We start from the raw sequence: 12,500 nt of genomic DNA, 5'->3' as shown, positions 1-12,500 counted from the left end.
GTCCAGTTTGACTTTCATCTCTTCTTTGCGGTCCGCTGCCGCCTCATCCACTGGACTGAAGCTGTGGCCCTTGTGCAGCCTTGAGTCTCGACACGTGAAACACACGAGCACCTTGTCGTCATGACAGAACAGCCTGAGCTTGTCTCCGTGGAGTCTGCAGAGAGCTCCTCTCTGGCTCCTCTCCTGAACGGGAAAGATTAGTTAAGCAATCATTCAGTTGGTCATACAGAGAAAAAAAAACATATTACAGTAATATAACTCCTAAAGAGTTCAAATGACCTCTGTTATAACTGTTATAATTCTATTTAACATGTGGTCCCACTCAAAATTAGCGATATAGAATATAGATATAGAAATAGTAATTGCAGAGTTAATTCTCCTCAATGTTGAGTATTTTGATTCTACACTGTGTTGCAAATACCCTATTTGGATTTATAGTTTACTCTGACAAATTGACACCTAATTGTTTGTTGTGTACAAACGCTGAATTTGGCACAGTAATGATCTACAGCCTAGTCTAACAGAAAAGTACGCAATCCATGTGAACAAACAATATGGCAACCATTTTTCAAGATGGCCAACATTATCTGTGGTTTTAATTATTGCTTGGACTATATTTTGATAGAATAGTCATATTTTGATTGTCTAAAGTAACATGCTTGGGACATTATCAAGATTACCAAATTTTATGATGACAAAAATGTTTCACTTGATGATATACCTGCACAAAGCGCTCACACAGGTTCCTGAGCACCAGGTTGACTGGAGGCTCCTCATGAGGATGCGTCTTCCGGCAGATGGGGCACACCCTGGAGCCTTGGCTGGCCCAGGACCGATGCACACAGGACTTGCAGAAGGTGTGAGAGCAGCTCAGTAGGACTGGGTCCGTGTAGATATCAGTGCAAACCGGACAGCACAGTTCCTCTTCCAGTGAAGAAGCCATCGTTTCTATACAGCCAGTAGTTTTCCAGACAAACGACCGTATCAAAATATCAACGTTAGTTGTCCAGGCAGTGTGTTACGCAAATGACTGTGCTTTGCATTCCAGTCTTCAAAGTTCAAATTCCACTTCATCTCATTCCAGCCACGTGGACAATTTGCAGAATCGGAGCATGCGTCGTATATGATGGGTGTGCCAGGTGAAGCCATGGGGTCTAAGAACACCATTTGGAAGAATATTATCCGCTCAGCGCATTGTCGATTTGTGCAGCACTGTCTTCCAGTATTTTGTAAAAAGTCGGATTGCAAGATTTGTTTTCTTCAAGTAAACTATTTGTCTATTTTACTTGGAATGAAATGCATAACTAAAGGGCAACACTGACGCAAATAAGTTTGCTGTTATGGCCTTAGGTTGGAACCACACCCTGAAAGAATAACACGAAAGTCTATGATTCATTTCTTGTTTCATTGTGTATTGTACCCTATCTTCACACCAGCCACTGATCAATATCTTTGACGGACAGTCACAAGCTGTTAATAACAGCGACAGTCTGTTAATCTGTAACTTGTTGCTTACAGTAATAAACCCAAGAAAATGGCAATGGCACTGCTGAGTAGGCTACTTTCCTCATACCTCCTACGTTTATAATATCACAAGTAGACAATTTCCCACATACTACATTTACAATATTACGTGTATTAATAAACCACGTAAAATGGCAAATACTTGAATAAAACAAATGTTCCAGACCTAGTGCAATCCTGCGTGGTGCATGTGTGCTGATCGGATAGTGGTGTAGGCTACTTACAGAGTCAACACTTGTGTTGTTGAAGTGAAAAAAATCACATGAGCGATTCAGATTCTGAATCTTACTTAAATTAGTCTCAAATTAAAGGGACACTGTGCAGGAAATGGTCAAAATAGGTACTGCAACTATGCTGCTCATAGAAACTGGGCTGCCTATTGCCAAATTTGATCTTTACAAATATTTTCTAGTATGGTCCACGTACAGTCATTTTTGCAGCTAAAAATGGCTATGTTTGGAAATTCAAAATGGCGGACCATGGAGAAGATCCCCCTTTTCATGTATGAAAAGTGCAATTTTTCCAGTCATAATGAATAGCCTACTTAGAATTTGATGCTGGTGGTAAGTATTCATGAAAAAGGTAACATTAGTGAATGGGCAGCATGAATTCTGGAAATAAACAACAACAAATCTCACACAGTGTCCCTTTAACTATTTCTTCTGCACACCTGCATTAGAAACGTCCGCTACTTCGTGTGATCAGTGGTGGGATTTGTGGGAGGGTGAAATCTTGTTTGGAATGTTATTCCAAAGGAGGCTTGTGGCTGTCGTATTTTCTGGAAATGACACATAGGCGATTTGATGCATTGACTGACACAATTTCAGATCCAATCAGGAAGATGCATCAACAGGTTCAGGAATACTCAGGCACTGAACTCCACACTCAAACCTACTAAAGAACGGTAGTTTACTCGTTTACAATGCGGCCAGAACCTGTATATTAACGAGGACACTCATTCATTTCATGATATTTATCTCATACCACTTCATGTGGAAAGGTCAGTTAAAATACTTCTTTCTTGCAGTGAGCCACCATGAGCCCCTTTTTGGGAGATACTTTGTTTTCAACCCATATGACTTTTTCCCTTTGAGGATAATTATCACACACACACACAAACATATGCGATAAGTCCCTCTGGCAAGACACCATGATATCATATTTCAAACACAAAAAACACACACACATACATACAGACACACACACACATACATACAGACACACACACTCACAATCTGATACACTGGTGTCTGTCATATCTGTTGACTCACAGCACTGACTCATAGGCTACATTATGGGTAAGGCAAGGCAAGGCAAGTTTATTTATATAGCGCATTTCATACACAGGTGCAACTCAATGTGCTTCACAAAGTTAACAAATGTAAATGAAAGGAAACAGGGAAGAAAGAAGGAAATGAATTAGAGTCAAAAAGCATTTAAAAACATTAAGATAAAACATAAGGTAAAAATAATAATAAAATAAAATAAAATAAAACAAATTAAATAAAAATAAAAATAATAAGAATAAGTAATTTAAGCTAGGGGAAAGCATCTGAGAACAGCTTTGTCTTGAGTCTAGATTTAAAGCTATCAATAGTGGGTGCATTTTTTATGTCATCTGGAAGCTGGTTCCAAAGCTTTGAAGCATAGAAGCTAAAGGCTGCCTCTCCACACTTTGTTTTGACTTTTGGAGTCACCAGCAAATTCTTCTCCGTTGACCTTAGTGACCTAGTTGGTGCATACAGCTGAAACATATCCAGTAGATATGTGGGTCCCATTCCATTTGGTGATTTAAACACAAGTAGCATAGCCTTAAAATCAATTCTGTAGCTTACTGGGAGCCAATGCAGCGATCTTAAAATTGGAGTAATGTGGTCGAACTTCCTTGTCTTTGTAAGAACCCTTGCAGCTGCGTTTTGTACAAGTTGAAGCTGTTTAATGGTTTTATTGGGGAGGCCAGTAAAAAGACTGTTACAGTAATCAACTTTACTAGAAATAAAGGCATGTATTAGCTTCTCCAGATCATGTTTAGACATCAGGCCCCTAAATTTAGAGACGTTTTTTATGTGATAAAATGCAGACTTAGTAATAGCTTTCATGTGACTGTTGAAGTTTAGGTCACTGTCAATGAGGACCCCAAGATTTTTAACTGTTTCCCTTGCTTTCAGTCCCTTCGTTTCAAGGATAGTAGCAATCTTTTGTCTCTCCTCTCTTTTCCCAAATATAATTACTTCAGTTTTATCTGTGTTCAGCTGGAGGAAATTGTGAGACATCCATTTGTTGACCCACTACAGAGAAGAAGTAGACCTGCTGGCCAGATGGTGCAAAGACAACAACCTCCTGCTGAATGTCAACAAGACCAAGGAGATTGTTGTCAACTTTCAGAGGGTCCAAAAACAACTGCCACCACTGACCATCGACGGTGATGCTGTGGAGAGAGTGAGCAGCACCAAGTTCCTTGGAGTGCACATCAGCGACGACCTCTCTTGGACCACCAACACTACATCACTGGCGAAGAAGGCCCATCAGCGTCTCTACTTCTTGCGCAAACTAAAGAAGGCAAGTGCTACACCCTCCATCATGACAACATTCTACAGAGGAACCATAGAGAGCGTCGTGTCCAGCTGCATCACAGTGTGGGGAGGAAGCTGCACGGAGAAAAACAGGAAGACACTCCAGCGTGTTGTGAACACAGCGAAGAAGATCATTGGAGTACCACTCCCCTCCCTGCAGGACATTTACACCGCACGCCTCACCCGAAAAGCACTGATGATCATCAAAGACACAAGCCACCCTGCACACAAACTGTTCAGCCTCCTGCCCTCTGGAAAGAGGTACAGGCGCCTCCGTTCCCGTACCACCAGGCTTGCAAGCAGCACGATGCATCAAGCAATCAAGATACTGAACACTCAACCCACTCTCCCTTCACTGTCAGCCTCTAGCCAGCCAGGCCACTGACAACGCTCCCCCCCCTCATCCCCACCACCATATCTGCGACTGAACATTCCACCTGCACTACTACATCTGTGACTGAACTTTCAACCTCCACTAACTCAAAACATACACACACACACACACACACACACACACACACACACACACACACACACACACACACACACACACACACACACACACACACAAGCACACTGCACTTTCTGCACTAAACCCAAACATACACACACTGACACACAACTCATACTCACACACATACACACACACACACACACACACACACATACACAGGTACACACACACAGACGCACACCGCACTTTCTACCTGCACTAAACACACACACACACACACACACACACACACACACACACACACACACACACACACACACACACACACACACACACACACACACGCACACAAAACACATACAAACACACACACAAATACATACTGCTGCTGGTGTATTTAATAAAAACCTTTTTTAATTATTTATTTCTTCAAATGCTACTATTACTATGTCAGAACGCTATAAAGGACTTTTAGAAAAAGAACAACAAAATACCTCCTCTTAATGCATGTTCTCTACAAGTCTTCTGTTGTCCAGTCTTGCACTTTAAATGTCTGTATGAGCAATGTCTACGTCCATACTGTCTATGTCCATGTATGAGTACTGTCTATGTCTATACTGTCTATGTCCTTACCTAGATTAGTCTATGTCTGCATGGGAGAGCAAGAAACGCAATTTCAAATTCTTTGTATGACCAGTGCATGTAAAGAAATTGACAATAAACTTGACTTGACTTGACTTGACTTGATTTGTTAATTTGGTCCATGCAATGATAGAGTGATTCAAGGGGGGTATAGTCATTTGGGGACATAGATAAGTAGAGCTGGGTATCATCCGCATAGCTATGGTAATTTATGGAGTTATTCTCGATAATGTGTCCCAGTGGCAACATATACAGATTGAACAGTAGGGTAGTGGTATAACGCTTACAAACACTGTGTGTGATTCAAACATCATGATATAAGGTTACACACACACACACACACACACACACACACACACACACACACACACACACACAGAATATGATTAGAGTGGGTTCCGGTTATGTGTTGTGCTGTATGAACACCATGGCCAATGCGCATCGCTTTCATGATGCAATTCTTAATGATTTGTTGTCAAAACACATGTGGCGTGAAAGCAACACTAAAGCCACCAGGAAGTTCATACGCCAATGCATATACATGATTGCACACACACACACACACACACACACACACACACACACACACACACACACACACACACACACACACACACACACACACACACACACACACACACACATGCACACACACTTCCTCACTTAATGCATATCACACAAACACNCACACACACACTCACACTCACACAAACTCACACTCACACACACACACACACACACATACACACACTGCTTGCATGGCTGGCTGGGATGAGCGCTGTGTATGCTCATTCAATATAAAGTGCTTCATTTTTCTGCCAAGACAACGTTGCTGGAACAACTATCTTTCACTTCAATGTTTATCAGACATCAAATAACTTATGGGAATCCCCACCAAACACACACACACACAGGGGCCTCCATCTGAAGCAGCTTGCTTGTTTTACCAGTTGGCAGCTCCAGTGCTAGGAAAACCCAGCCCTTCACTTCAGCGTTACATACATCAACTAACCTCCAGGAACCCTCCACACACACACGCCTTGCCTGTTCTACCACTTCAGAGTTTCAGCACTGGGATAACCAGCATTCACTCAATGTTCACAAAAATCAGCTGACTTACAGGAATGCCTACTAAACACAATCACACACACACACGCACACACACACACACACACACACACACACACACACACACACACACACACACACACACACACACACACACACACACACACACACACACACACACACAAGCGACTTTGGCAAAGCATGGGGGCCGCTAGGGGGGGAAAAGTGGTACAGATTCTAAGGGCCCAAGCGCTGATTCAAATCTTTCATGGGGCCTGGCATTTCTGGCAGCACCCCTGCGGCAAAGTATGATGATATCATATTACACACAAATGCACGCACGCACACGCACGCACGCACACACACACAGACTATGCTGACTAAAGCACTGACACTCACATTTTTTGTTTGTATATATACATTCTTCAATTATTATTATTATAGAAGAACAATCAGTTTTCCCACCACAAAAACAAGGCAGCATGGAATCTTGTGGGTACATGTGCAGACTTCAATACAAATCATCCATTTTACCATCATACAAGGATTCAACAGTTGGTAATAAAAGACCATATTTAAATGAAATTACAAACAGACAGGTACACATCTCAGTGTTACATGTCATCAATGTTCATGACACCCTAAGACAATACAACATTCTGCATACAATGCTACTACCCCAATCTACTACTTTATATAACTATTGTTATTACACACTTACTATTGCTTCTGTCACTGTTATTATTCTATTATTGTAATGTCTACATTCTATTTTATATTTACCTTGTCTTGTGTTTACATGTTAAATGTTAAATGTTAAATGTTCATTTATTATTGACCACTTATTGTTACCAGTCCATCACTGTTACCTGTCCTGTCTTGCACTTTATGTCAGTCTGTAAAATGTCAGTCTTGTATATGTCTATGTCCTGGCATGGTATAGAGAGAAAACATAATTTAATTTCCCTTGTATGAATTTTGCATATGAAAAATGTGACAATAAAAGCTGACTTAGGCAACATTTGGAGAATCAAATTAACATATTATAGAGTATATTTTATCACTGAGTACTCAAAAAACACCACTGACTCCCACCTGATATGACATTGTATCCCATCTGTAACTATGTCATAGCACTTGTCATTGTGAACATTAATGAATGTCAATGATTGCCGTCATTAATTGTCATGTGGTAAGTTGTCATGTGGTTTTCAGTGCAATCACAGTATCAGCTCTAATGGCACGAATGGACGATTTGGCCGACTAGAGGTGATTTGAGCAACAGTTTGTAGTTGGACTCCAGCCAATATTATGGAAATAAGCTATGATGCAGCTCGACGACAGCTGCCACAGCCAATGGGAATGTTGGAATGCTTGCATTCTGCTGTTAACCCCTTAAGACACGGCTTTATACATGACCTGTTACCAGAATGGCAATGACCAAGTCGTAATGTATTACTAAAGGCCCCTTGCACTGTCATAGTATGTAGTAGTAGTTAACTTTCAGTGTCTATTACAGAGTGCCACAGGAGGTACGGTGTGCATTAAGGGACTACCGGATATTCTTACCGGATTATGCTTCTCGTATCGCTCTTGCTATTGTTGCTGCTAATGTGTTTGCCTGGTAGCTGTGTTGCTCTACTTTTACTGAAGTCTTCACTGGTAGAATCCTCAAAGGAGAGACCTTATTGTTTGTACATAAGTATGGAAATACTCTCTCAGTGAAAGTGTGTCTGAAAGTGTGTAGGTGTGTGTTACTATCGGAGTCAGAGAACGTCAGCATTCCTCTGTTCCAGTCCAGCTGCACTCTGATCCTTTTGGGTCTCCGTGCTAATGTGAGAATAGTGGGGTGCTGTGGTGTGGACCATTGGTACAATTGACTATCCATATAAGTCACACTCCAGTCTCCAATGAGTGAGTTACCCTCTCCTTTCCTGGGGATGGACTCAAGGATCACACCAACACTCCAGAATGTCCCCTCATATGCAACTTCAACATCCCAGCAGTGTGTCCCAGAGTTAAAGCCCTCAGAGCCCAGCAAACATTGGCGATAATCAAATCTCTCTGGGTTATCAGGAAGCTGCTGTATGTCATTGCCCAACCTCACGCTGGTCAGATCCTCAGACAGGATGAGTTCTGGATATGCAGTGTTGGGATCCAGAATGACAGGAGTGTATTGTACAATTGTTTTCATCTTCTCCCAGACTCTGAACTTCAGGTTTCCCAAGTGCTTTGCCACATTAATAAGAGCTCCTATGTGACTATTTGGACCCTGCAGCCATGTCTGTTCCACCGTGCGCTTGTAGTTCTGCAGAAATGTGATGTCATCTGCTTGCATCTTCTTTTGCATGACTCTGATTGTGTCTGAGAGAAATGTGATCTCTCTGTTCATCTTGTCAATCTTCTCCTTCATCGTCTTACTCTTCTGCTCCTCTTCCTTCCTCAGTGCAGCTATCCTGGCTGCCTCTTCATCTCGGAGGAACTGGTGAAGTTCCTCAAACTCCTTCTTGATCTGCTTCTCTGTGTGCTGGACTTGAGTCTTGATGTGTTTGGCTGTTTCATCACAGGCAAGTTTTTGTTTCTTGAAAACCTCCAGCTTTTTCTTCAGGGGGCTCAGTTTCACCTTCAACTCCTCTTTGCGATCCGCTGCAACCTCGCCAAAGGGGCTGAAGCGTTGGCCCTTGTGCAGCCTTGAGTCTCGACACGTGAAACACACAAGCGCTTTGTCATCATGACAGAACAGCCTGAGCTTGTCTCCGTGGAGTCTGCAGAGAGCTCCTCTCTGGCTCCTCTCCTGAACGGGAAAGATTAGTGAAGCAATCATTCAGTTGGTGACACACAGAAGAAAATATTATTATTATAATAGTTTTTCCAGAGTTAATTCTACTCAATATTGAGTATTTTGACCCTCCACAGTGTTGCGAATCCTATTTGGATTTATAGTTTACTCTGAAATATTGGCACCTAATTTTTTTATTGTGTACAAGCACTGCATTTGGCACACTAATGCTCTAGTCTACTCAAACAGAAAAGTACACTAAATGTTTCACTTGATGATATACCTGCACAAAGCGCTCACACAGGTTCCTCAGCACCCGGTTGACTGGAGGCTCCTCTTGAGGATTCGTCCTCCGGCAGATGGGGCACACCCTGGAGCCTTGGCTGGCCCAGGACCGCTGAACACAGGACTTGCAGAAGGAGTGAGAGCAGCTCAATAGGACAGGGTCTATGTAGATATCAGTGCACACCGGACAGCAGAGGTCGTCTTCCAGTGAAGACGCCATTGTTTCTATTCCGCCAGTAGTTTTCCAGACAAACGACCGTATCAAAATATCAACGTTAGTTGTCCAGGCAGTGTGTTACGCAAATGACTGTGCTTTGCATTCCAGTCTTCAAAGTTCAAATTCCACTTCATCTCATTCCAGCCACGTGGACAATTTGCAGAATCGGAGCATGCGTCGAATATGATGGGTGTGCCAGGTGAAGCCATGGGGTCTAAGCACACCATTTGGAAGAATATTATCCGCTCAACGCATTGTCGATTTGTGCAGCACTGTCTTCCAGTATTTTGTAAAAAGTCGGATTGCAAGATTTGTTTTCTTCAAGTAAACTATTTGTCTATTTTACTTGGAATGAAATGCATAACTAAAGGGCAACACTGACGCAAATAAGTTTGCTGTTATGGCCTTAGGTTGGAACCACACCCTGAAAGAATAACACGAAAGTCTATGATTCATTTCTTGTTTCATTGTGTATTGTACCCTATCTTCACACCAGCCACTGATCAATATATTTGACGGACAGTCACAAGCTGTTAATAACAGCGACAGTCTGTTAATCTGTAACTTGTTGCTTACAGTAATAAACCCAAGAAAATGGCAATGGCACTGCTGAGTAGGCTACTTTCCTCATACCTCCTACGTTTATAATATCACAAGTAGACAATTTCCCACATGCTACATTTATAATATTACGTGTATTAATAAACCATGCAAAATGGCAAATACTTGAATAAAACAAATGTTCCAGACCAGATAGTGCAATCCTGCGTGGTGCATGTGTGCTGATCGGATAGTGGTGTAGGCTACTTACAGAGTCAACACTTGTGTTGTTGAAGTGAAAAAAATCACTTGAGTGATTCAGATTCTGAATCTGAATCTGATTCGTCTCAAATTAAAGGGACACTGTGCAGGAAATGGTCAAAAAGGGTACTGCGACTATGCTGCTTATAGAAAGTGGGCTGCCTATTGCCAAATTTGATCTTTACATGAAAGTATTAAACAAATATTTTCTAGTATGGTCCAAGTACAGTCATTTTTGCAGCTAAAAATGGCTATGTTTGGAAATTCAAAATGGCGGACCATGGAGAAGATCCCCCTTTTCATGTATGAAAAGTGCAATTTTTCCAGTCATAATGAATAGCCTACTTAGAATTTGATGCTGGTGGTAAGTAAAAGGTAACATTAGTGAATGGGCAGCATGAATTCTGGAAATAAACAACAACAAATCTCACACAGTGTCCCTTTAACTATTTCTTCTGCACACCTGCATTAGAAACGTCCGCTACTTCGTGTGATCAGTGGTGGGATTTGTGGGAGGGTGAAATCTTGTTTGGAATGTTATTCCAAAGGAGGCTTGTGGCTGTCGTATTTTCTGGAAATGACACATGGCGATTTGATGCATTGACTGACACAATTTCAGATCCAATCAGGAAGATGCATCAACAGGTTCAGGAATACTCAGGCACTGAACTGTAAACTCAAACCTACTAAAGAACGGTAGTTTACTCGTTTACAATGCGGCCAGAACCTGTATATTAACGAGGACACTCATTCATTTCATGATATTTATCTCATACCACTTCATGTGGAAAGGTCAGTTAAAATACTTCTTTCTTGCAGTGAGCCACCATGAGCCCCTTTTTGGGAGATACTTTGTTTTCAACCCATATGACTTTTCCCCTTTGAGGATAATTATCACACACACACACAAACATATGCGATAAGTCCCTCTGGCAAGACACCATGATATCATATTTCAAACACAAAAAACACACACACATACATACAGACACACACACTCACAATCTGATACACTGGTGTCTGTCATATCTGTTGACTCACAGCACTGACTCATAGGCTACATTATGGGTAAGGCAAGGCAAGGCAAGTTTATTTATATAGCGCATTTCATACACAGGTGCAACTCAATGTGCTTCACAAAGTTAACAAATGTAAATGAAAGGAAACAGGGAAGAAAGAAGGAAATGAATTAGAGTCAAAAAGCATTTAAAAACATTAAGATAAAACATAAGGTAAAAATAATAATAAAATAAAATAAAATAAAACAAATTAAATAAAAATAAAAATAATAAGAATAAGTAATTTAAGCTAGGGGAAAGCATCTGAGAACAGCTTTGTCTTGAGTCTAGATTTAAAGCTATCAATAGTGGGTGCATTTTTTATGTCATCTGGAAGCTGGTTCCAAAGCTTTGAAGCATAGAAGCTAAAGGCTGCCTCTCCACACTTTGTTTTGACTTTTGGAGTCACCAGCAAATTCTTCTCCGTTGACCTTAGTGACCTAGTTGGTGCATACAGCTGAAACATATCCAGTAGATATGTGGGTCCCATTCCATTTGGTGATTTAAACACAAGTAGCATAGCCTTAAAATCAATTCTGTAGCTTACTGGGAGCCAATGCAGCGATCTTAAAATTGGAGTAATGTGGTCGAACTTCCTTGTCTTTGTAAGAACCCTTGCAGCTGCGTTTTGTACAAGTTGAAGCTGTTTAATGGTTTTATTGGGGAGGCCAGTAAAAAGACTGTTACAGTAATCAACTTTACTAGAAATAAAGGCATGTATTAGCTTCTCCAGATCATGTTTAGACATCAGGCCCCTAAATTTAGAGACGTTTTTTATGTGATAAAATGCAGACTTAGTAATAGCTTTCATGTGACTGTTGAAGTTTAGGTCACTGTCAATGAGGACCCCAAGATTTTTAACTGTTTCCCTTGCTTTCAGTCCCTTCGTTTCAAGGATAGTAGCAATCTTTTGTCTCTCCTCTCTTTTCCCAAATATAATTACTTCAGTTTTATCTGTGTTCAGCTGGAGGAAATTGTGAGACATCCATTTGTTGACCCACTACAGAGAAGAAGTAGACCTGCTGGCCAGATGGTGCAAAGACAACAACCTCCTGCTGAATGTCAACAAGACCAAGGAGATTGTTGTCAACTTTCAGAG

General features: G+C 41.3%; 2 protein-coding genes across 2 annotated transcripts in view; both read right to left on the bottom strand.

The window, feature by feature from the left end:
- Positions 1 to 12,500, bottom strand: part of LOC134449882 (3',5'-cyclic-AMP phosphodiesterase 4C-like) — a 72,053-nt gene that overhangs the window by 34,869 nt on the left and 24,684 nt on the right. The window lies entirely within an intron of this gene.
- LOC134460069 (zinc-binding protein A33-like) lies at positions 7,626 to 9,545 on the bottom strand. Its single transcript, XM_063212568.1, has 2 exons — positions 9,324 to 9,545; positions 7,626 to 9,055 (listed from the first exon to the last, which is right to left on the bottom strand). Exons 1-2 carry the CDS (start codon positions 9,543 to 9,545, stop codon positions 7,835 to 7,837), a joined length of 1,443 nt encoding a protein of 480 aa, XP_063068638.1. The 3' UTR covers positions 7,626 to 7,834.

The sequence above is a fragment of the Engraulis encrasicolus genome, chromosome 1, assembly GCF_034702125.1.
Source record: "Engraulis encrasicolus isolate BLACKSEA-1 chromosome 1, IST_EnEncr_1.0, whole genome shotgun sequence".
NCBI lineage: Eukaryota > Metazoa > Chordata > Actinopteri > Clupeiformes > Engraulidae > Engraulis > Engraulis encrasicolus.
Note: the sequence above shows the minus strand (reverse complement) of the source record. Positions and strands in the feature narration are given on the sequence as shown.

Coding starts and splice junctions, on each gene's coding strand:
- LOC134460069 (XM_063212568.1), bottom strand. CDS start 9,545: ATGGCGTCTTCACTGGAAGACGACCTCTGCTGTCCGGTGTGCACTGAT. Junction 9,056..9,323: donor TGTGTGAGCGCTTTGTGCAG/GTATATCATCAA, acceptor TTTCCCGTTCAG/GAGAGGAGCCAGAGAGGAGC.